The sequence below is a fragment of the Ceratotherium simum genome, chromosome 17 (assembly GCF_057802395.1).
Source record: "Ceratotherium simum simum isolate JZ-2026a chromosome 17, ASM5780239v1, whole genome shotgun sequence".
NCBI lineage: Eukaryota > Metazoa > Chordata > Mammalia > Perissodactyla > Rhinocerotidae > Ceratotherium > Ceratotherium simum.
This window is the reverse complement of record NC_141916.1, coordinates 20,519,959-20,545,785: the sequence shown is the minus strand read 5'-3', so window position 1 is coordinate 20,545,785 and position 25,827 is coordinate 20,519,959. Positions and strand designations below refer to the sequence as shown.

The following is a 25,827-nucleotide window of genomic DNA, read 5'->3' as shown; positions in this document are numbered from 1 at the left end:
CCCTCAAGCTCCCTAAACGCAGCTGCTCTGAGAATTAGTTAGACCAAAGTATTCTCTATATGGCTGAGACAAGGTATTTAGACAAACAGAGGAACAAATGAAGAAGCGCCAAGTTGACGGTGATTTAGGCCATTTGAAAGAAAGAACTGCCCTGTAGCTATTTCACTTTAATAGTAAAGAATACAAGAAAACATTTTATTATCAGTAGAGTTTTATAACCCAGTCAGAAAACCAGGTGTAAAAAAAAATACTTTCTCCATATAATTTTCATTCTTAGTAGTTGAATCGAGCCCAAGCCCTGCAGCTGCATCGGGGAGTGTGTTGCCTTTTGGAAAGGATGTACAGGTAACATACTTTTCGGTACCGAGAAGGGAATAAGCGATGTGTTGATGGCTGATCAGATGAAAAACAAGGACTCAAAGCTCCCCTTAGCCAGGTTATGAATTTATTGGGAACAGGGCAGCAAAGGAATGGCCAGAAACAGGAAATAGACTCTGCCATTGTGATAAAGCCTACAAGTGACCCCAAGGTCCAATTCTAGCTCATCAGAACAAAGCTAGAACCGATGGACAACATCCAGTGTTCAAATAGGCAGAGTATTTTTATACATCAGACCTGAGTGTTTGGGTAAAACCAAAGTCAAGGGACACGTAAAGACCTTGGTACTGGACTGTTGAGAAAAGTGTCTAAGGATGAAGGTCAAAGGATAAATCCAAATATATGCACAACCGAGATACACAGGACTGAATGCTCTATTTCCCTCTTTAAGAAGCCTTCTTAGAATGAGCAAAGAAAAGTTATTTAGTAAGGATATCTTCTTGTAGGACAGGAAACAGCCTCTGCTGGTGATTCCAGAATAATTTAGGTGTCCTGGCAAGCTCTCAAAATTCTAGGTTCATGAACTGGACTTCTGAAATTCTTCCGCAACTTTACCTCTTTCCTACTCTGCCAGAATGAGTGGTCCATGCCATGGACACTGGCATGGTACTCCTTTAAATCACCTCTACCTTATTTGCCTGGAGGTGTAGCCCTTCACGGAATACACATCCATCCCAGAAAGCCATTTCAGGAGGTGGGCCAGGGGTCCACCTTCTCTTTCCCCTGTTGTTTCTCAAGTCTGGCTGCCCTTGCCTTCTGAGAAACATCTCCTTCAGTAACTTCAAGTGTTTAATCCTTGGACGCTTCAATGTGATTCCAAATGCCAAACTGCCTTTCAGTTGGTAAATGGGAAAAGAAGAGCATCTATCTTTAGTGATTTCAAAATGAATTTATTACACCCTTTCAGTAAGAAACAGGAACAGTAAGGGAAAGAACAGCTTTAACTCTGATAGAGGATTATCCTGCATGAGGATATTATTTGTTTTAGGCTACAATTATAATCTCAGATAATAATGATGATGATTATATTAAGTAATACTGCACAGATTTTTAAAATGCACTTTACATATTTTATCATATTTAATTCTTGTAACAACCCTAACAGGATAATATATTGTTATCCGATTTTTCAGCAAGGAAGCAGAAGTCCAGGACAGTTACATAACATGCACAGGATGGAGCTGGGATGTGATATGTCTTATGCAAACGCCTACATCCTTGGTCACAACAACATTTGCCTACCTATATTCTAAGCTCTAGCTATTAAGAAATGCCCATGTTACACCAAACATGCCTTGCTACTTCTCAATCCTGATCCTCCAGCTACACAGCTACCTCAGTCTAAATGTGCTTCTGGTCCATGACTCCATAGAAACATCATAAGTTTTGCTCAAATAACTTCAATATAATGACGTTAGTGACTTTTTGTATAAATCAGTCTTTGAGCTCCCATTCTGCTTACTCACATGTGATTTAATTTCTTGTCTTTGTTTCTGTGTTCTTCTTTGAGCTATGACTTTTTAAATTATAGGCATAATATCCATATTTATGTTCCAAGTGACTGACGCAAAACCTGGCCCATAATTTCTGGATGATTGTTATATTAAAAGAGAATCAATGCAATGTGAAAACGGGTTGCAGGATAATAGAAAATTCACTGCCACGTTTTTCTATATCATTTTTAGAGATCAGTCTTTTCAAGTGACCTTTGGGAACCGCAGCACCATCACGGAGTTCATCCTCCTCCGACTGTCTGTCAACCCCCACATTGAGACTCTGCTCTTTGTGCTTTTCCTGGGGATTTACCTCCTGACCCTCATGGGGAATCTGACAATGCTGCTGGTGATCAGGGTTGATTTTCACCTCCATACCCCCATGTACTTCTTCCTGAGTCACCTCTCTTTCTTGGATCTCTGCTTCTCTTCAGTCACTGTACCCAAGATGCTGGAGAACCTCCTGTCTCAGAGGAAAACCATCTCAGTAGAGGGCTGCCTGGCTCAGGTCTTCTTTATGTTCATCACTGCAGGGACTGAGGACTTTCTGCTCTCAGTGATGGCCTATGACCGCTATGCTGCCATCTGCCACCCTCTGCTCTATGGACAGATGATAAGTAAACAGCGGTGTATGCAGCTTGTGTGGGGCTCATGGGGACTGGGATTTCTGGATGCACTCATCAATGTCCCTCTGGCAATGAAAATGGACTTCTGTCATTCTCATACCATCCCACATTACAGCTGTGAGCTACCCTCTCTCTTCCCTCTGTCTTGCTCTGATGTCTCCACCAACCTCATTGTCATGCTTTGCTCAATCATCCCACATGGACTTGTAACTTCCCTCTCAATCTTCTTCTCTTATGCCTGCATTTTCTCCACCATCCTGAACATTACCTCCACCTCCAGCAAGAGCAAAGCTTTTTCCACCTGCTCCTCTCACCTCACCATAGTGATCATGTTCTATGGCTCCGGTCTTCTCCGCTATCTCATACCTACCTCAGGATCCTCCCTGGAGTTGATCTTCTCTGTGCAGTACAGTGTGGTCACTCCCATGTTGAATCCTCTCATCTACAGTCTGAAGAACAAAGAGGTAAAGGCAGCTCTGAAAAGAACACTGGAAAAGTACTTACAATGTTTTTGGTGGCAGAATAAAAAAAGCGGATGATGGGTAATTGGAAAGGAAATGCGTGTGGCAAGACATTGAGGGAGTTGACATTAAGAATGATCTGACTGCTCATGAAGTCAAATTTGGCAAAAAAAAAAAAAAAAGCCTAGAAAGAAGCACAGAGCTATTACAGAGTGGATCATTCAGTTCAATACCTTCAGAGGCAAAGGAATGGTTTAAATATATTATTTTCATTTCTTCTCATATATATATATGTTAAGGTTGGTATGGGGTAAATTATCATTATTTGTAGTTGAATTTTGGAAAAGTGCTGAAGATCTTAGTCTTTCTAAGTAAATAAGTACCTGAATCTTTGGAGGAGAAAAGTCGTAGTGAGTTCACAAAGGCGTCAGTAATGGGTTCTGGTCAGAGTTGTGGGAAGAGAAATGGGTAAGTCACCATTAACGGGGCTGAAGACTTCCCAAACGTTTGCTCTTACAGGGAAGCACAGCAGACCTGCTTGTTCCCATTTTCTGGGTTTAAGAAGGTCCCCCAGCCTCAGGTAGGGGCACACTCTTAGGAAAACAGGACATGAAAGAACAGGAGTACCAGGGCAATGTAGAACTGCTGGGTGCCCTAATTTAACAGTGGATCTGAGGTAATCACTTGACCAGTGACAATCTGGATCTACAGCGGAAGAGCTCAAGTTCTCTTCAGAATTCCACCATAAGGCTTAAAATTGAGACTTTGGAGGAAAGGAATGTGTGATAATCTTTCCAAATAAGTAGATATAGGTTTGGTTCTGGACGGAATTGAAAAATAGGACATGTTCGATGACCTCTGCCTTTCTTTTGTGGATCTTTCCCAATCCTTGATTCCCCTGCTCGCACCTAAGTGTCCGAGCCCACGTTTCCTCCCTGCAGGAATCTTGCATTTTCATAGCTACCCAGATGAGTAGTAACAATTTACTGAAAGCTAATTTTCCTGAATGTCCTTATCTTAAAGACAAATTTGTAAATTAATACATTCTTTTAGACTCTATGCTAAAAACATTTCAAATTAGTATAAAAGAACAATATTTGAGACTCTTCAGTATTTGGAGATATTTTTCTCTTTTGTCTTTGGGGAATTTAAGATTAGTCAATTGGTCCAAAAATATTTTTGCCTTGAGATCATAATTTTAATATATATATTGATAGACCATCTTTAATATAAAGTTCATCTAATATACATTTTGAAAATCATTGCTTCCATTTTTGCTACTTTTGTTCATATTCATATTATTCATATACATATTCATTCATATACATATTACACAGTAGGAAAATATAGATCAATTAGCACGTGCTCAATATTTATTTCTGAACAGTAAGGTATTTCTCTATCGACAGCAAGTGTGACAGTATGGAATGGACATAATAAGGCATTTATTGTTCCCTGTTAATGTTTTGCTATATTCAAAACAAAAGGTTAAGTAGATCATAATCATTAACATGAGCCAACATTTTCTAATTTTTAAAGAAATAGAATTTAAATTATCAAAAGTGTACCTACAGAGAAACGATTTCCATGTTTCCTGCTTTCACAAATTCCTATATGTATAAGTAGTTTTCTTGGTGTCCCTTTTACTTGGCTTCAGGGAGGGGTATCACTCTTCTCTCCCCCACAAGAAGGCAAGGAAATGTTTATCCATCAAAAGTAGATGGATAAACCACTATTTCCCCACAGAGAGAAAGCATCAAGACTCCCTCTCCCCTCTCTACTCCTCTAGAATTTCTTTTATGTGTTGTTAAGTGTATGTTGGGGCAGTGGTTCCAGTAGCAGATCTATTCTACCACCCGTTAGTAAGAAAAGTGCCTGCTACAGTTGTTGGTAGTTGCATTTAAAATGAGGAAACTTGGGCTGGCCCAGTGGTGTAGCGGTTAAGTGCGCACGCTCCGCTTCAGCAGCCCAGGGTTCACAGGTTCGGATTCCAGGCACGCACCAACACAGAGCTTGTCAAGCCATGCTGTGGCGGCGTCCCATATAAAGTAGAGGAAGATGGGCACAGATGTTAGCCCAGGGCCAATCTTCCTCAGCAAAAAGAGGAGGATTGGCATCGGATGTTAGCTCGGGGCTAATATTCCTCACAAAAAAATAAAATAAAATAAAGTGAGGAAATTTAACTTCACTTCCACTGGGAGCCCTATTACTAATTCCAACTCAGCAGGAAAATTCCCATTGACGTATTTTATATTATATTATTTTGCATCTTTACGCTTAATAAAACATACAACCTGTACAATTTTATATCTAGATTTCTACTTTTATTTACATTCTAAGTACTTTTTGTGTTAATGAAAATCTTTTATAAATATCAGTTTTAATTACTGTAATAATCCCTTAAGCATGTATTTTAAAGTGTTCTTAGCAATTTCCCAATTGAATATATTTTATTATTACACTACTATAATTTATTTCTCCACATTAGAATAATGCAGTTCAAGGTAGCACAAAACTGAGAGTTTTTAAAATTACAATGTATTAAATATCTTATAAAAAAGTTTTTTTGGTATTTATAATTATTGTGAGAATTGGAAATAATAGATCAATGCATATGATATTTGTTAAGTTTCATGACATATTTCAGCAGATTATTTTGGAAAACATTTCGCTTATCACTTTACTATGATGCCACTAATATGTGCAAATCCCTCTAACTCACCACTATAACCCACATTAGATATACTGCTTTCAAAATATTTTACTTGTCTGATAGGTAAATTGGTACTACTACAGGTGGTACTACTGACAGCAAACAATATTACATATTTGTTTACTAATTGTCTTTGATCTATTCTAACTAGTTTGTTCATCTATTTTGTCCATTGATACGTTGCAGTTGATTGTTTTCTTATCAAATTAACTGCTATAATGACATAATATATTGAATGTGTCCTATCATAGATGATTCCAACTTGTAGACTTTCTTGGAATCTCTTCTCATTTATGAGGTTTCTTATTTGATATAGAAATATTAATGTTTGTGTAATCAAATTTGCTGAAATTTTCTTATGTAGATCATATTTTCCCTAAATTTAGAAAATCATTTCATTAATATGAGGCAAGTAATTATATCAAGCATGTTTGGAAATTTTAATTTGTCTCAGGACTTAGTTAAATATTTTACATCCACCATTCCATTAATTGCTGACATTGTTTATTACTATGTATGAGGTAAGTTTGATCAATCCCATTATGTAGATGAAAAACTGAGGTGAAAAGACCTTAAAAAAATCCTCAACAACCTATATTAAATGGCAGCTTGAATTCTACTGACCATATTCTTAACTATCATCACAAACAGAAAAACCGAAATAAATTAATGCCATTTATTTATGTAAATAATAACTTGCTCCAGCTTTCTGCAGACACACACACACACACACCCCTATTCAGAGCGGACTCATCATCCTTCATGCATGTATGGGCATATATGGTTCTACATGCATGGATGACCATTTTCAGTTTGATAGGCTACAAGGGGGCTCTGCAATCTAGAAACTTCATTTTCTCACATAATCTTTATTCAGGTCATCAGGATTTGGGTTATGGGAAAGTGTTTGAGAATGGGATCATGGATATAGAACTGATAAGTAAGGGCTCAGGAGTCACACTTGCTGGGTATTTAAGTCTGGGCTGGACTTTGCATTATCAGGTACCAAGCAACTAAGAATTAGCTAAGATTGGGAATCAAGCTAGGGCACCACAATGAATCCTGGAAGTTACAGCTAGGATACACATTCAAGTATTCCTCGGCATGAAATTCTTTCAGGCATTCATCTTGCTTACTTTTCTAGAGATTTTGGCCTGTTCTGGGATACACATCCATCCTAGTAATGCTCTTCAGGGCAGGCCCAAGGGTCTACACTGAGTCCCAACCACTCTTTCTCCCCCTTGTCATCTCTGCAGTCTTGAAGCTCTGCCTATTGCAGGAATTACCTGCCCTCCTTTCTGAGTGAAAGCACCCACAGTAACAGCAAAGCGAAGACAGGCTCCACTACAAATATTTCTAAACATCCAATTTGCCTTCTAACTTGGACCGTGAACAGAGGAGGGCAGCTACTGTGAATGATTTCAGTGTGATTTTCTTACACCTCTCTTGTTAAAGGCATATAACATAATAACAACAAAGACAGTATTAGCAGCAACAACTTTGGTCTTTGATAGTGCTTCACCCTATGTGAGAATTTAGGTGACATTTTCTAGACTTACAATCTCAAATAATAATAATAATAACAGATATTTAGGACTAGGCACTTTTGAAGGTATTTATACATAATTACATATTTAATTTAAAAATTCTCTTTGGTGCTTTTACTATCTGCATTTTATACACAAAGATATGAGACACAGACCTTCATGTATCTTGTACAAAGTCATACAGCTAATTAGTGGTAGACCTGGGATTTGAACTGAGTCTGACACAGGAGCCCACATGTTTAGCCCCTGCTCTATGACACCCACTTATTCCCTAGGCATCAGCTTTTCAGAACTACCCGTGTTTTAACAAACTTAGCTTGATTTTTCTCAATCCTGAGTCTTTGAATGCATTGTTCATGCAAAATAGATGTTTCTCAAAAACATATTGTCCAAGAGCAATCTTATACTTTCTTAAAAGCTTCGCATAAGTTTCCTCAATGTAATGTCATTACTAACCCTAGTTAAATTACAATTTGTGCTCCCATTGCACTAATTACACTGTTTTTAAGTCCTTCTCTTCATATCCACATTCTTCAATGGAGTGGGAACTTTTCTTGCAAGTTTGATGTTTATAATACAGTTTTGTTGTCTATAATCACTGTACTGCGTATTATGTCTCCAGGACTTAGTTATCTACTAGTTGCAAGTATGTAACCTTAAACAACATCTCTCCCATTCCGCTGCTCCCCAGCCTCTGGTAAGCACCATTTTACTTTCTGCTTTTACAATTTCAGGTTTTTTAAGATTCCACATATAAGAAATATCATATGGTATTTGTCTTTCTCTGTTTGACTTATCTCACTTAGCATAATGTCCTCAAGGTCCATCCACGTTGTTGCAAATGGCAGAATTTCCTTTTTTCTAGTGGTTGAATAGTATTCCGTTGTATATATATACACCACATTTTCTTTATCCATTCATCCATTGATAGACACTTAGGTTGTTTCCCTGTCTTGACTATTGTGAATAATCCTACTATAAACAAGGGAGTGCATATGTCTCTTGGATACCCTGTTTTCATTTCCTTTGAATAAATACCCAGAAGTGGAATTGCTGGATGGTATGGTAGTTCTGTTTTTAACTCTTTGAGGAACCTCTATATTGTTCTCCATAGTGGCTAAACCAGTTGACAATCCCACCAACAGTGCACAAGCATTCTCTTTTCACCACATCCTTGCCAAAGTTTATCTCTTGTCTTCTGGATGATAGCCATTGTTAAAGGTGTCAGGTGATATCTCATTGTGGTTTTGATTTGCATTTCCCTGCAAAAGCAATATTGAGCAACTTTTCACATACCTGGTGGCCATTTGAATGTCTTCTTTGAAAAATGTCTATTTAGGTCGTTGCCCATTTTTGTATCAGATTCCTTTTTGTTATTGAGTTGTATGAGTTCTTTATATATTTTGGATATTAACCGCCTATCCAATTCATGGTTGCAAAATTTTTCTCCGTTGTCAATTGCCTTTTCATTTTGTTGATTGTTTCTTTTGCTGTGCAGAAGCTTTTAAGTTTGATGTTGACCCACTTTTTGATTTTTTCTTTTCTTCTTGTGCTTTTGGTGTCGTATAAAAAAATCACTTCCAAGGCCAATGTCAAGAGCTTCTTTATGTTTTCTTCTAGGATTTTTATGGTTTCAGGTCTTATGTTTAAGTCTTTGATCCATTTTGAGTTAATTTTTGTGAGTGGTGTAGGACAGGGGTCCAATTTCTTTCTTCTATATGTGGTTATCCAGTTTCCCAACACTATTTGTTGAAGAGACTATCTTTTCTCCGCTGGATGTTCCTGAGTCCCTTACCAAATATTAGTTGACCATTTATGTGGGCATTTAATTCTAGTCTCTCTATTCTATTCCATTGGTCTATGTGTCTATTTTTTGCCAGTCCTATACTGTTTTAATTACTATACTTTTGTAGTATAGTTTGAAATCAGGAAGTGTGATGCCTCTGCTGCTGTTCTTCATTCTCAGGATTTCTTTGGTTATTCAGAGTCTTTTGTGGTTCCATACAAAGTTTAGTACTGTTTGTTCTATTTCTGTGAAAAATGCCATTGGAATTTTGATATGGGTTGCATTGAATCTATAGATAGCTTTGGGTAGCATAGACATTTGAACAATATTAACTGTTTCAATTGATGAACATGGATGTTCTTCCATTTATTTATGTCGTCTTTGATTTCTTTCAGCCAATTTTTGTGTCCTATCATATGATCTATCCTGAAAAAGTTCTGGGTCCATTTCAGAAGAATGTGTATTGTGCCGCTGCGGGATTGAATGTTCTATAAATGTCTGTTAGGTGCATTTGGTCTAATGTATGGTTCAAGTACATCATTTCCTTGTTGATTTTCTCCCTGGATGACCTATCCATTGTTGAAAGTGGGGTATTGAAGGCCCTACTGTTATTATATTGTTGCCTATTTCTCTCTTCAGATCTGTTAGTATTTGCTTAATATATTTAGGTGAGCCGATGTTGAGTGTGTATGTATTCACAATTGTTATATTTTCTAGAGGAGTTGATCCCCTTATCGTTATACAATGACCTTTCTTGTCTTTTCTTGCTTTTTTTGGCCTAAAGTCTATTTTTTCTGATGTAAATATAGCTACCTCCTGCTTTCTTTTGGCTTCCACTTGTGTAGAATATCTTTTTCTATCCCTTCACTTTGACTCTACGTGTGTCCTTAAATCTGAAAATGGGTCTCCTGTAGGCAGCATATGCTTGAGTCTGTTGTTTTTAATCCATCCAGACACTCTGTGCCTTTTGATTGGTGAATTCCATCCACTTATATTTACACCATTATTGATATATAAGGACTTTATAATGCCATCTTATTAATTGCATTCTGACTGTTTTGTATTTCCATTGTTTCTTTTTCCCTCTGTCTCTGCATAAGTTTGAACTCTGGTTAATTTCCATGGTAGTATACTGTGTTCCCCCTTTCTTTGTCTTTTGTCAATCTGCTCTAGGTTTTTGCTTTCTTGTTACCTTGAGAATTAAATAAAACATAGTTAAAACAGTCCATTTTAGGCTGATAGCAACTTATTGTTGAATTCCTATAAAGTCTTCACCCTTTTACTCCTCCCTTTTATATTATTGATGTTACAATTTACCTCTTCTTGTATCGTATATTCATTAGCAATTTATAGTAGCCATAATTATTTTTAATATTCTTTTCCTTTAACTTTTATACTATAGTTGTGTGATTAACACACCATCCTAATATAGCATTATCTTTTTCTAATTCTGACTATTTTTCACCTTTACCAGTGTGTTATGTCCTTTCATATGTTTTCATGTCCCTAATTAGTGTCTTTTCATTTCATCTTGAATAACTCATTTCAGCATTTCTTGCAAGACACGTGTAGTGGTGGTGAACTCCTTCAGCTTTTGTTTGTCAAGAAAACCTTTATTTCTCCTTCATAGCTGAAGGATAAGTTTGCCAGACAAAGTATTCTCAACTGGCAATTTTTATCTTTCAACAATTTGAATATGTTGTTCTGCTCTCTCCTGAGCTGTAGAATTCCTGCTGAGAAATTTGCTGATAACCTAATGGGGATTCCTTTGTAGGTTACTTTCCTTTTTTCTCTGCCTGCCTTTAAGATTCTTTCTTTGTCATTAATTTTTGACCATTTCATTATAATGTGTCTTGAAGAAGGTCTTTTTGCATTGAGATAATAGAGTGTTCTATTAGCTTCATGGACTTGTATGTCCAAGGTTTGGTTTGGGAAGTTCTCAGCTTTTATTACTTTAAGTAAACTCTCTGCACAATTCTCCTTCTCTTCTCCTTCTGGAACCCCAATTATTTGGATATTTCCTTTCTGGTGGGATCTGATAGCTCTTGTATGCTCTCTTCACTCTTTTAAAATCTTAGTTCCCTCTCCTCTTCTAACTATATTATTTCTATATTCCAAGTCACTTATTCTTTCTTCTTTCTGGTCTGCACTGCTATAAATGCTCTCTACTGCATTCTTCATCTCATATTTTTAGCCCTCAGCTCCAGAATTTCTATTTGGTTCTTTTTTAAAATCTCAGTCTCTTTAGTAAAGAATCCCTTCTGTTCATTAATGTTATTCCTGATTCCAATGAATTGTCTTTTTGAGTTTTCTTGTAGCTTGTTGACTTCCTTCATGACAGTTTTTCTTTATTAGTTAGATTGCAATATTCCATGGCTTTGAGTTCAGTTGCTGGAGAATTGTCATTTTCTTTTTGTGATGCCATATTTCCTTGATTTTTCATACTGTTTGTAGCTATGTGCTTCTGCTTTCACATTTGAAGTAGCAGACACCTCCTTAACCAAGATTTTGTATCTGACATGGTTCTTAAAATTCACCAGGCTGGTTATTAGAAACCTCTCTTTTGTATTCCAGAAAGTGGTGCTATAGCTCAAATGTGTGGTTTCTCCCTTGCTCACCAACCATGGCCTATATTCTGAGGGTGCTCCTTGTCTACCAGAGCTCACTCTGGCAGACACACTAGGGAGCATGCCCAAGGAGCCAGCAACAGAGTGGGGGGGAGGTTTGGGTCTAACACTTAGTGAATTTGTGACTCCCACAGACCCAGTAGGGAAATCTCAGGGGTAGCACTCCCAGAGGTAGGTGGGTGGCTTTCTGATGAGCACAATCTCTTTAAGGCCATTTGAAATTCTTATCTGCCTCTTTCTCTATATCCTCCCTCTCCCTAATTGCAGAGCTTCCGCCTTAGTACTGCAGGTGCTGGTGGAGAGAAATGGGTTCATTCACCTGCGTCCAGCCGAGCTGGAATAGCTGGGCTGCCTTTCACCGCTCTCCTCTTTGCCCAAGGGAGACATCACCTCCGCAATATCAATCAGCCCCTTCAGCGCCTTCTTGGGGAGTGCCAAGAAAGTTTCTCTTACTGCCTGCACTGTGAACAGACTCACATCCACCGTGAACAAACTCATACATTTTTTCTCTTCTCTTTTTCTCCAATGGTGTGCTGGATTCTCCCTTTGGGAGGGATGGAATTCTACAAGTTCTTTCTCATGGGTAAGTGCCTGCCCAATTCAGCACTCACTCAATTCTTGCCCAGGATCAGCAAGAGGCATACAGGCAGTGTCCCTGTCTCTACTGATTCCACAACCCATATGGAGGTTTTCCTACCTCCTGCCTGCTGCACTAGCTGGTAAGACTCCTTTGGGTCCCCTGGAGGAAGGTGAAAAGTCTGAAAACCCCCCCAAAGATGCTCTTGTTTGCACACGGATGTCTAATTCATTGATTAAAGTGGGGAGATTAAAAGGAGAAACGTCTTAAAACATTATGTTGCTGCTGTCACCATGCATGGGAGCATTTGAAGAGCTTGGACCATATCTCAATTATCCCTATGTTCCAAGTGACTGACACAAAGTCTATGCCTTAGTAGAAAGCAAAAATCTTTGCTGAATAATAGTGATATTAAAAAAGAATCATTGCAATGAGAAAATTTCTTGGTGATAGTAGAACTTTGCTGCTATGCCTTCTCATATTATTTCTAGGGAGAGGCCTTTGTAAAGGGACTTGGGGAAACACAGCACCATCACAGAATTTACCTTCCTTGGACTCTCTGCTGACCCCCCCTTTCAAGCTCGGCTCTTTGTGTAGTTCCTGGATATTTACCTCTTGATAATAATGGGGAATCTGATGATACTGCTGGTGATAAAGCTGATTTTCACCTCCACACACCCATATACTTCTTCCTGAGTCACTTCCCTTTCCTGGATCTTTGTTTATCTTCAGTCACCATGTCCAAGATGCTGAAAGACCTTCTTTCTGGGACACAATCTATCTCAGGAAGGGGCTGTCTGGCATAAGGCTTCTTTGCATTTATCCCTGCAGGGACTGAGGGCTTTCTGCTCTCCATGATGGCCTATGACCATGATCCTGTCATCCGCCACCCTCTGCTCTATGGACAAATGATGAGGAAACTACTGTGTGTGCAGTTTGTGTGGGGCTCATGGGGCTTGGGTTTTTTGAACACACGTATAAACATCCTCTTAGCTGCCAACTTGGACTCTATGAGAACCATACCATCAGCCACTACAGCTGTGAGGTGCCCTCTCTCTTCCTTCTGTCCTGCTCTCATGTCTCTGCCACCCTCACAGTCCTGCTCTGCCCCAGCCTTCTACATGCGATTGGGACCTTCTTCCCAATCATCTCTTCCTATGCCCACATTGTCTCTACCATCCAGAACATCAGCTTCACTACAGGCGGAAGCGAGGCCTTTGCCACTTGCTCCTCCCACATCATTGTGGTGACCCTCTTCTATGGATCCACACAATTGTGTTTCTTTTATACTTATTTAATTGACAAGTAAGAGTGATGAAAAAAAATTATGCCGGAACGGTCTGGTTTGACTGAAACCTATAGCTCATTGCAAATAAATAAATGGAAATTTTGAGTTATATCATCATCTATTTGTACTTAAGATTTCAATAAACTTATTAAACAAACGCTTCCCTAAATACTCCCAAATTGGGGCGCTCAAACTGTAAAAGAGTCCTGTGCAGAAATCTGAATAGATTTACAAAGAAATGGATTTCAATAGATAGTTTAGGCAATTTCTATGCTTGTTGATCTTTTTAGCTTTTTACTTGTTTGATCAACAAATTATTTCTATACAGCAAGTATAACTGGATTTGATGTTGCCTGAGAAGTTTCGGAGAGAAGATGTATCCCTTAGAGTATCAATTGAAAACTATTCCTTTCCTGCTTGGGGAGCCAGGCAAATACCCTTTTGGCAACTCCCTCTATTTTCAACTCCCACTAGACTCAGAAGAGTTTAGACTTAATGATTATAGGTTGTTGCATCACCCAGTTGTTCCACAGGCGACACCTAAGAGATCCTCTCTCATCCTTATAAAAATCAATGTTGAAAAACTTTCTTTACTACTAAATGTGACTTTAGGCTGTGACTATAGAGTATAAAAGCTGTTGCCCTCACCATGCCCTGGGCTGCCGAGGACAAGGAATCAAACCAACCTGCAGCTGCCTAAATATAGCATCTTGGTGGACTGGTTAAACCCAAATAATACTATGTGTGACTGAGACATGATATTAAAAACAAGGAAAACCAAAGAACAACAAGAAAAACCAAAGACCCTTTGAAAAAAGAAACTGCCCTATGGCTATTTAAATTTATTAATGTAGAATTCAGTAAAACATGTCATCATCAATAGAATTTTATAAATTCTACCATGATGAAAGACTTGGAAGCCACTTTCTCCAGGTCATCGTCCTTCTTAGTAGATGAATCTAAATGAAATCTTGAAGCCAAATTGCAGAGATTACCTTACTGGACAGGATATACAGGTAATGTGTGTTCGGGCTGTGGCAAGAATTTTGAGGCTGTGTTTATGGCTAAGGAGTTAGTAAGTAAGGAATCAGAACCCAGCCTTGGCTGGGCTTTGGACTTACCAGGAATGGCCAGGACCAGGAAATTGACTGAATCACCAAAACGGGTCCTATGGGTGACCCAAGGTCAGACTTTAGGGTAAAAGGCCAAAGCTGGAAGTCCTGATAAACAGCCAGCCTTGTAGGAAATGGAGCAATATTATAATCCAGACCTGAAGACTTATGAGAACCAGAGTTGAGGGACATGAGCACCATCTGGCCATGAAGGGGAAATTTGGGATATGAAGACTGAGGATGATGTCTCAAGGTGAAAGTCAGAAAGTTAATCTAAATACCCGTGCAACCGAGGAATACATTAAAGGATTGAATGTTCTATTCCTGTTTGAAACAGGCCTCTGAGTATGAGCAGAGAAAAGTTAGTGGGTGGAGCCTTCTCCTGTGGGGCAGGGATTAGCAGCAGTGGCTGCTTCTCACAGGAACTGGGAGCTCTGTGTCAAACTCTCACTGTCCTACAGGATGAATTCCCAAACTTGTTTCCTATACTGTCTGGAAACATGGTCCAGAATGTGTAGTACTGGGCAGAGTCTTCTCTCTTGCTGCTAGAGCCAGGATACCCATTCAAGTATTCCCTGGGATGAGAATAGCCTTTCAGGTATTCTCCTTGCTTACTTTTCTAGAGATTCTGGCTTGTCCTAGGATACACATGCATCCTAGTAATGCTCTTCAGGGCAGGCCCAGGGGTCTACATTGAGTCCCAACCACTTTCTTTCACGCTTGTCATCTCTGCAGTCTTGTAGCTGTACCTATTGCAAGAATTACATGCCCTCTTTTCTGAGTGAAAGCATCCAAGGTAACAGCGAAGTGGAGACAGGCTCCACTCCAACATAATTCTAAACTTCTAATTTGCCTTCCAGCTTGGATCATGAGCAGAGGAGGGCAGCTACCGTGAATGATTTCAACATGGTTTTCTTACACCTCTCTTGCTAAAGGCATATAAAGTAACAACAACAAAAGCAGCATTAGCAGCAACAAATTTGGTCTTTGATAGTGCTTCACCCTATGTGAGAATTCAGGTGATTTTTGCCTAGACTTACAATTTCAGATAAAATAATAATAATAATACATAGTTAAGTGCAGGTGCTTTAGAAGAACTTTATATATAATCTCACATTTAATACTAAAAACTTTGTGTGGTAATGTTATTATCTGCATTTATACATAAGGAAATTAAGGGAAAGAGGTTAATGTATCTCATAGAAAGTCATATAACTAATTACCAACAGAGCTGGGATTTGAACTTAGTCTGATGGCAGAGCCCACATTTTCAGCCACTGATTTCTGATGCCCATATGTTTTCTAGGCATCAGCTTTTCAGAACTACTCATGTTTTAACAAATATGGCTTGATTTTTCTCAGTCCTCAACCTTTGAACACATTGTTCATGCAAACTAAATATTTGTCAGAAACACATTTCCAAGAGCAATTACACACTTTCTTAAAAATTTTGTCAAATTCACTCAATGTAGTGTCAATATTGACTCTCACTAAATCACAATTTGGGCTCCCATTGTATTAACTACAGTTATATTTTGTCTTTATATCCATGTACTTCAATGGACAGTATTAAGAGCAGATACCACATCTTAATCATCTTTTTATTTTAAGTGGTTGACACAAAACCTAGGTCATAATAGAAAGCAAAAAATGTTTACTGAATGATAGCGATGTGAAAAGAGAATCAATGCAATGAGAAAATTCCTTGGAAGACAATAGACCTTTGGATCCCATGCCTTTTTTTATTATTTCCAGTGAAAGACCTTTGTAAATGGCCTTGGGGAACCACAGCACCATCACGGAGTTCATCCTCCTCGGGCTGTCTACTGACCCCCACGTCGAGGCTCTGCTCTTTGTGCTGTTCCTGGAGATTTACCTCCTGACCATAATGGGAAACCTGATGCTGCTGCTGGTGATCAGGGCTGATTCCCACCTCCACACACCCATGTACTTCTTTCTGAGTCACCTCTCTTTTGTTGATCTCTGCTTCTCGTCAGTCACTGTGCCCAAGATGTTGGAGAATCTTCTGTCACAAAGGAAAACAATATCAGTAGAGGGCTGCTTGGCTCAGGCCTTCTTTGTGTGTGTTGCTGCAGGGACTGAAGCCTGTCTGCTCTCAGTGATGGCCTATGACCGCTATGTCGCTATCTGCCACCCACTGCTCTGTGGACAGATCATGACTAAACAGCTGTATATGCAGCTTGTGTGGGGCTCATGGGGACTGGGCTTTCTGGACGCACTCATTAACATCTTCCTAGCTATGAACATGATCTTCTGCAAGGCCAAAATCATCCCCCACTACAGCTGTGAGATGCCCTCTCTCCTCCCTCTGTCCTGCTCTGACATTTCCAGAAACCTCATTGTCTTGCTCTGCTCCACTCTTCTACATGGGCTGGGAACCTTCCTTCTGGTCTTCTTATCCTATGCCCGCATTATCGCCACCATCCTGAGCATCAGATCCACCTCAGGCAGAAGCAAGACTTTCTCCACATGCTCCTCCCACCTCACTGCAGTGACACTGTACTACGGCTCAGGGTTTCTCCGCTATCTCATGCCAAATTCAGGTTCCCCCATGGAACTGATCTTCTCTGTGCAATATACAGTAGTCACTCCCATGCTGAATCCCCTCATTTACAGTCTGAAGAACAAGGAGGTGAAGACAGCTCTGAAAAGAACACTGGAAAAGTATTTACAATGTTTTGTGTGGCAGAATAGAGAGAGGATGGTGGGTAATTGGAAAAGAAATGCATGTAACAAGACGTTGAGTGAGTTGACATTGAGGAGAACTTTATGACTGCTCATGATGTCAAATTTGGCAAAAAAAAAGAATGCCTAGAAAGAAGCACAGAGTTATTATAGAGTGGATCATTCAGTTCAATATCATTCAGAGGCAAATGAATGGGTTAAATACATTATTTTCATTTCTTCTCATGTATATTCACTAAGATTGATGAGGTAAATTGTCTATCATTATTTGTAGTTGAATTTTGCAAAAGTGCTGAAGGTCATAGTTTTTTTTTTTTTTAAGTAGGTAGTGCCTGAATCTTTGGAGGAGAAAACTTGTAATGAGGCATCAGTAATGAGTTCTGGTTAGAGTTGAAGGAAGAGTAATGAGTGAGTCACCATAATGGGGTTGAAGCCTTCTCAAACGTTTGCTCTTATGGGGAGGTTAAGCTGGGCCCTACGGCCTATGGAGCATTCCACTCCCAGAGTAGCATAGCAGACCTGCTTGTTCCCATTTTCCAGATTTAAGAAGGCCCCACAGTCTCAGGGAGGAGACACTTTCAGGAAAATGGGAGCAAAAAAAAAGAAGTACCAGGGCAATGCAGAATCCCTGGGTGCCTTAATTTAACAGTGTATCTGAGGTAATCACTTGACCAGTGACAACTGGGTCTGCAGCTGAAGGGCTGAAGTTCTCTTCAGAATTCAATCATAAGGCTCAAAATTGGGATTTGGGAGGAAAGGAATGTGTGATACTCTTTCCAAATAAGTAGATATAGGTTAGGTTCTGGACAGAACTGAAAAATAGGACATATTCGGTGGCCTCTACCTTTCCTTTGTGGATCCTTCCCAATCCTCTCCTCTCCTCCAGAATTTCTTTTATGTGCTGTCGAGTATGTGTTGGGGCAGTGGTTCCAGTAGCAAATCTATTCTACCACCTGTTAGTAAGCCCAGGAGAAAAGTGTCTGGCTACAGTTGCTGGCAGTTCCATTTAAAATGGAGAAACTTTGCTTCTATAACCCTGTGAGCCCTATTATTAATTCCAACTCAGCAGAAAAAATCTCACTGACATATTTTATTTATTTATTTATTTATTTATTTATAATTTTTATTTATTTATTTTTTCCCCCCAAAGCCCCAGTAGATAGTTGTATGTCATAGTTGCACATTCTTCTAGTTGCTGTATGTGGGACGTGGCCTCAGCATGGCCGGGGAAGCGGTGCGTCGGTGCGCGCAACCGCGCACCTGGGATCTGAACCCGGGCCGCCGGCAGCGGAGCGCGCGCACTTAACGGCTAAGCCACGGGGCGGGCCCCTCACTGACATATTTTATATTATTTTGCATCTTTATACTCAATAAAACATACAACATGTACAATTTTATATCCAGATTGTAATTTTTACTTATATTCTAAGTACTTTTCATGCTAATGCAAAGCTTTTATAAATATCAGTTTTGTTTTAATAATCTCTTAAGCATATATTTCAAAGTGTGCTTAGCCATTTCCCATCATTGAAAATATTTCAATCTTACACTACTAAAATTTATTTCTGCACATTTATTAGAATACAATTCAAGGTAGCACAAAACTGACAATTTTAAAAATAACAATGTATTAAATATCTTATAAAAAAGCCTTTTTTTTTTCTAATTATGCTAAGAATTGGAATTAATAGATCAACTCATATGACATGTGTTAAGCTTCAACATATTATTTTGCAAAATATTTTGCTTATCACTTTACTATGATGCCACTAATATGTGCAAATCCCTCTAACTGATCACTGTAACCTGTATTAGATATATTGTTTTCAAAATATTTTACTGTATGATGGGTAAATTGGTACTGCTACAGATTGTGTACAATATTACATATTTTTTTAGTAATTATCTTTTACTTTTTCTAACTAGCTTGTTCATCTATTTTGCTCATTGATATATTGCTGTTGGTTATTTTCTTATCCATTTAACTCATATAATGAACACATATCTTATGTTAAACGTGGTCTATCATAGCTCATTTCAACTGGTAGACTTTCTTGGAATGTCTTCTCATTTATGAGGTTTCTTGTTTGAAATATAGAAATATTAACGTTTATGTAATAAAATTTGCTCAAATTTTTTTACGATCATATTTTCCCTAAATTTAGAAAATCATTTCATTAATATGAGGCAAGTAATAATATCAAACTTGTTTGGAAATTTTAATTCGTCTCAGGACTTAGTTAAATACATTCACCATTCCATTAATTGCTGACGTTGTTTATTACTAAGTATAAGGTAAGTTTGATCAATTCCATTATGTAGATGAAAAACTGAGGTGAAAACAGGTTAAAAAATTGCTCAACAACCTATATTACATGGCAGCTTGGAATCTAGAGACCTTGTTCTTAACTATCACCACAAACAGAAAAACTGAAATAAATTGAAATTGATCCCCTTTATTGATGTAAATAATAACTTGCTCCAGCTTTCTGCAGACACACACACACAGATGCACACACACTTCTATTTAGAGGGAATTCTTCATCCTTCCTGCATGCGTGGGCATACATGGGTCTACATGGATGGGTGACCAAATTTTCAGTTTGAGAAGCTACAAGGAGACTCTGCAATCTAGAATCTTTAATTTCTCACATAATCTTTATTTTCTGACCAGGAAATCTTCTTGCTCTTCTGTCCCCTTATATTTTCTCACCCATTCTTCTAAAGGTGTGAGTGCATTCATCTGTAGAACACAGGCTAAGAACTATACCCCAGACTAATCACCTGGTTTTGTTCTTATCTGTAAGGAGTCCTGAGACCACTTTTGTGGGCATTTTTTAGTCAAACGTCAACTGGTGAATGTTTAAGGGCTGCTGTGTTTGTTGCTTCTAAGGCCATTCCTTAGGTTTGCTACAAGAACCTGTATCTTTCTAAAAGATACAAATCCATTTTAATGTGGCTTTGAATATTTAATTTATATTTAAAATTATCTTATTTACTCTTATTATGGGAAAGGGGGCAGTAAGGGAACAAAAATTTCCACAGACACATAGATCAATGGAACAGAATACAGAGCCCAGAAATAAACCCATGCAAATACGATCAATTAACTTATGACAAAGGAGCCAAGAATATACAATGGGGAAAGGACAGTCTCTTCAATAAATGGTGCTGGGAAAACTGGACAGCCACATGCAAAAGAATGAAACTGGACCACTATCTTATACCATACATAAAAATTAACTCAAAATGGAAAAAAAGACTTCAATGTAAGACCAGAAGCCATGAAAGTCTTTAGGAGAAAATAGGCAGTAAGCTCCTTGACATCAGTCTTAGCGGTGATTTTTTCGATTTGACACCAAAAGCGAAAGCAACAAAAGCAAAATAAACAAGTGGGACTACATCAAAGTAAAAAGCTTCTGCACAGCAAAAGAAAGCATCAACAAAATGAAAAGATAACCTACTGAGTGGAAGAAAATATTTGCAGGTCACATATCTGATAAGGGGTTAATATCCAAAATATATAAACTAGTACAACTCAATAGCAAAAAAAAAAAAAACAATCCAATTGAAAAAGGGGTACAAGATCTGAATAGACATTTTTCCGAGGAAGACATACAGATGGCCAACAGGAATATGAAAAGGTGCGCAACATCACTAACCATCAGGGAAATGCAAATCAAAACCACAATGAGATATCACCTCACACCTGGTAAAATGGCTGTTATCAAAAAGACAAGAAATAAAAAATGTTGAGGAGAATGTGGAGAAAAGAGAACCTTTGTGCCTTGTTGGTGGGAATGTAAATTTGTGCAGCCGCTATGAAAAACAGTATAGAAATTCCTCAAAAAACTAAGAATACAACCAAACGATCCTACAATTCCACTTCTGGGTAGTTACCCAAAGGAAACAAAAGCACTAACTCAAAAAGCTATATGCACCTCCATGCTCATTGCAGCATTATTTACAATAGCCAAGAATGGAAGCAACCTAAGCGTCCATCAGTGTATGAATGGATAAAGAAAATGTGGTATATATATACATGTATATAGGAATATTATTTAGCCATAAAAAGAAGGAAATCTCACCATTTACAACAACATTGATGGACCTTGAGGGCATTTTGCTATGTGAAATAAGTCAGACAGAGAAAGACAAATACCATATTATCTCTATTATCTTACTTAGAGGTGGAATCTAAAAAAGAAAAAAACCCGGGGCCAGCCAGGTGGCACAAGTGGTACAAGAGTACAGCCATGTTTGGCCGCTCCATCGACCTATAGCCACCAGCACACAAAGAAATACAAAGCTGCTTTCTGTGTGGTGGGAACTGGCCTTTTCCCGGGAACTGGCCTTTCTCCCAGGGAGAGAGTTGCAAGTTGTAACATTTCAAGGCTCTTGGAGCGTCGTAGTGCGGGATGGACCAGCCATCTGTGCCGGGCTAAGACGATAACCAAAGAGAACAATGCACGTACACAACTACTGGGCTGGGACGTTAGCCAAGGGGCTCAGTGCACGTACGCCACTGATAACCATTTTGTGCATGGGAACACTAGATGCTTGCTCGGTAAACTCTGTAACTACTTATATAAACTGCTGGAAACTGAGACCTGGTGAGAGTTCCACCTGTGGAAGGGACACCTTGCCCAGGACGTGTGATCCTTGCCCAGCCGCGTCGATTGACAGGACTCTCCCGGCAGTGGGGCGTGGATATTGTGAGTAATTGATTTGATGTGAAGTAATTGATTTGATATGAAGTAATTGATTTGATGTGTTCTCTTTTCGGTCAACCTGGTGTTTCTCTTTCCGGTTGATTTGTGTCATTTCTCTTCAGCCGATGTGGATGTTTTCCCTTTCCAGTCGGGCTGATGTTTTTTTCCCTCTTAATATTTGACCTATTCGGATCTGTTTGCAGACTATCGCCTTTACTATCCTCTATATAACAAAATATACCTTCAGTCCATTTGTTTGGAGTGGAAAGTGTCTTTTACATCTCCGATCGAATCCCCGAACCTCTCATAACACCCATATGCATTCAGAAATCTATTTGGAGATTTTTCTATCTATCTTTCTGGTATTGATTTCTAGTTCAAATTCATTGTTAAAAAAGATATTTTGCTTTGTTTCAATCCTTTAAAATGTGGTCTATTTCAGTAAACATTTAACTAATGTATTTATTCAAATTCTATTTATTTCTATTGATTCCATCCTATTCTTAGTTGATATTTCTCTTTGCTAGCCTAGGTCACTTTTTGTATGTGGTTCTTTCTAGCTTTTGACTGAAAATTTTGTAGGTCTCTCTTTCCTCAACCCTGATAATTCTGTACCTCAGAGGTTTTGAGCTTATCTCTTTAATCTCTCACTCAACTCACTTTCTAAGTTTGGCAAATATCTTGAGAGAAGTTTGGTTGTGTGTTTGTTGAAGGCACTCTTCCTCTAACAAGTCTCACTAGAAATGTCTATGAGAGTGAAGAAGATGTCATTTTGTCTTTCTTTTCCAAACTCCAGATTCCCATATATGGGGACTCCTCCCATATACAGCATATTCCTAGAGGAGAAAATTGCCTTTGAATTTGAGGTTTGTCTAGTCTCTGTTTTGATATTCTGAACATTGAAATTAAATATTATACCCAAATAAAATCTTTTACAAATTCTTTTCTAAATGAGGAGACAAATCATTATACTTGCAGATGATATGCTCTTTACATTGAAAATCCAATAGAATAAACTGTGAAATTTGCTAACTAAATAAAAATAGAGTAAAATATCTGGACACAAGGTAAATATAAAAATCAATTGCTTAGTTATATATCAGCAATTGACAGATAAATGGTAGAATAAAGATTTACTTCATGAAGAAACAAAAATAAAATAAAATCACAATAAGTAACTTAAAATATGTTTCAACAATGTATTAGTCAGGGTTCTCCAGGGAAACAGACCAATAAAATATAGATATAGATATAAATATAAATATATAAATAGATTTATTATAAGGAAGTGGTTCACATAATTATGGAGGCTGGCAAGTCCCAAGATCTGCAGAGTGAGTCGGCAAGCTGGAGACACAGGAGAACTGATGGTTTAGTTCCAGTCTGAGTCCAGGGGTCTGAGAAACCAGGAGAGCCAATGTTGTAGTGTCAGTCTGAAGGCTGGCAGCACAGAGGAGGATAAGACAGACACATACAGGAGGAGAAGGCCGTGTGAAGACAGGGGTAGAGACTGGAATTGAGCAGCCACCAGCCAAGGAATGCTTGGAGCCACCAGAAGCTGGAATGGGCAAAGAAGGATTCTCTATAGAGCCTTTGGAGGAAGTTTAGCTTTGCTGACACCTTGATTTTGGACTTCTGGCCTCCATACCTGTGAGAGAATAGATTTCTGTTGTTTTAAGCCACCAAGTTTGTGATAATTTGTTACAACAGACTTAAGAAACTAATACAAGCTTCCATATTGAATGTGTTAGGAAATTCTACTTGCTTTGCCTTTAGAATATATCTATCTTCTGTAACTTGCTCCAAGCCACCATCACTTCTCTCCTGGAGTATTGAACTTGCCTCTTAACTGGGCTCCATGCATCCAACCTTTATCACTTTGTCACACAGGAGCAAGAAAAGTCTCCCTAAAATATCACGTTCCTCTTCCTCTCAAAATACTCTAATAACTCCCCATTATATTCATAGTAAAAACACTATTGTATATAAATAATAACTCAATAAAGTTGATTTTAAAAGAAAAATTTATAATCACTGTTGTAAAAATTGGTGGTGGAGGGGTTAAGATTCAGCGCTCTCAACACCGCGGGCCAGGTTTGTTTCCCAGCCAGGTAACCATATCACCAGTCTGTCGGTTGTCACACTACGGCATCTGCTGTTGCTGTGATGCCGAAAGCTATGCCACCAGTATTTCAAATACCAGCAGGGTCACCCCTGGTGGACGGGTTTCAGTGGAGCTTCCAGACTAAGTCAGGCTGGGAAGAAAGATCTTGCCACCCTCTTCCAAAAAATTGGCCAGGAAAATCCTATTAATAGGTGGAGCATGGCAAAAAGATCAGGCAAGTTTCTGCTCTGCTGTACACAGTGTTGCTAGGAGTTGGAATCTACTCGACACTGACCACAAAATGTAAAAAAAGCAAATGACAAACTGAAAGAAAGTCACCTGCAAATAACATAGCAAAGACTCATACTGCGAAAAATTTTACAAACCATTCAGAAACACAGACATACCAATAAATGTTTGCAAAATACACGCTTCACAGTAGGAGAAATAGAATTGTCCAGTTATTCACTCTAGTGAATATAAAATGAAATATAATTTTTAGTCAATAAATGTTAAAAATTAAGTATACCACTAATATTCAATGTTGGTGAAAAACTAACAAGATGAGCATAATCATATACTTTAGGCCAAAGAGTAAACTGGTTCAATATTTCTGGATATTGTGTGGTAATATGCACGAAGAACTTTCACAAAGCTCATGTCCTTTTCCCTAGCATTTCTAGGTTCAAGGACTTAATCAGATATTGCATCAAATTTTAGCCATAAGATTGTTTATCAGAGAATTTTTTCGTGATAGTGATGAAAACCATAAACTCTGTTATATTAGAGAGTGTGTAGTTTGATTAGGGTAGACTCTTGCTATTGAATACTGTAATCCATATTTTGAAATCACATTTAGAAAAGTATTTAATGTAAAGAAAATCTACACATTAAAATGCTACATAAAGGGCCGGCCCCGTGGCTTAGCGGTTAAGTGCGCACGCTCCGCTGCTGGCGGCCGGCGTTTGGATCCCTGGCGCCCACTGGCACACCGCTTCTCCAGCCATGCTGAGGCCGCGTCCCACATACAGCAACTAGAAGGATGTGCAACTATGACACAGCTACCTACTGGGGCTTTGGGGGAAAAAAGAAAAAAGGAGGAGGATTGGCAATAGATGTTAGCTCAGAGCCGGTCTTTCTCAGCAAAAAGAGGAGGATTAGCATGGATGTTAGCTCAGGGCTGATCTTCCTCACAAAAAAATAAATAAATAAATAAAATGCTACCAAAAAACGATACTAAATTATACTTGGATTTAATCCACTGTTTACCAAACTTTTATGTGTACGTGAATTATCTGGAGTTGTGGTTGAACATAGATCCTAATTTGATCAGGCTAACGGGGGCCTAAGAGTTTGTAGTTCTAACGAGTTTCCAGGTGATGCTAATAATGCTGGCCCATTACCGTACTTTGAGTTGAGGAGCAAGGGTGTATCAATCTTGAGGGAAAGCTAGCTAGCTAGCTAGATAGACTGACAGATGATAGACAGATAGATGGACAGAATTAAAGGAAAAATATCTTAATAACAAAATATTTGTCCCTAAATGTGGCAAATAAAGAGGACTTTATATTTTCTTAATTACGCTTTTCTTTTACTTAAACTTGCATTACTTTTCTTCTGACACCTTTTATTTTCTTATTTTAATACATACTCAATATAGAAACACAGAGAATCCCTCTAAAAAGAACAGATAATGA

The 25,827-nt window shown here is 38.5% G+C and overlaps 2 protein-coding genes and 1 pseudogene across 2 annotated transcripts; all 3 read left to right on the top strand.

Annotated features, from left to right (window-relative positions):
* Window positions 1-1,995: 1,995 nt before the first annotated feature.
* On the top strand, window positions 1,996-3,036 carry LOC101404026 (olfactory receptor 8S1-like). The gene has a single exon (XM_014786733.2). The coding sequence runs from the start codon at window positions 1,996-1,998 to the stop codon at window positions 3,034-3,036; it is 1,041 nt and encodes a 346-aa protein (XP_014642219.2).
* On the top strand, window positions 3,036-13,517 carry LOC147914745 (olfactory receptor 8S1-like; annotated as a pseudogene).
* A 2,862-nt stretch (window positions 13,518-16,379) lies between these two features.
* Window positions 16,380-17,402, top strand: LOC147914744 (olfactory receptor 8S1-like). Its single transcript, XM_087442009.1, has one exon. The coding sequence runs from the start codon at window positions 16,380-16,382 to the stop codon at window positions 17,400-17,402; it is 1,023 nt and encodes a 340-aa protein (XP_087298135.1).
* Window positions 17,403-25,827: the final 8,425 nt, after the last annotated feature.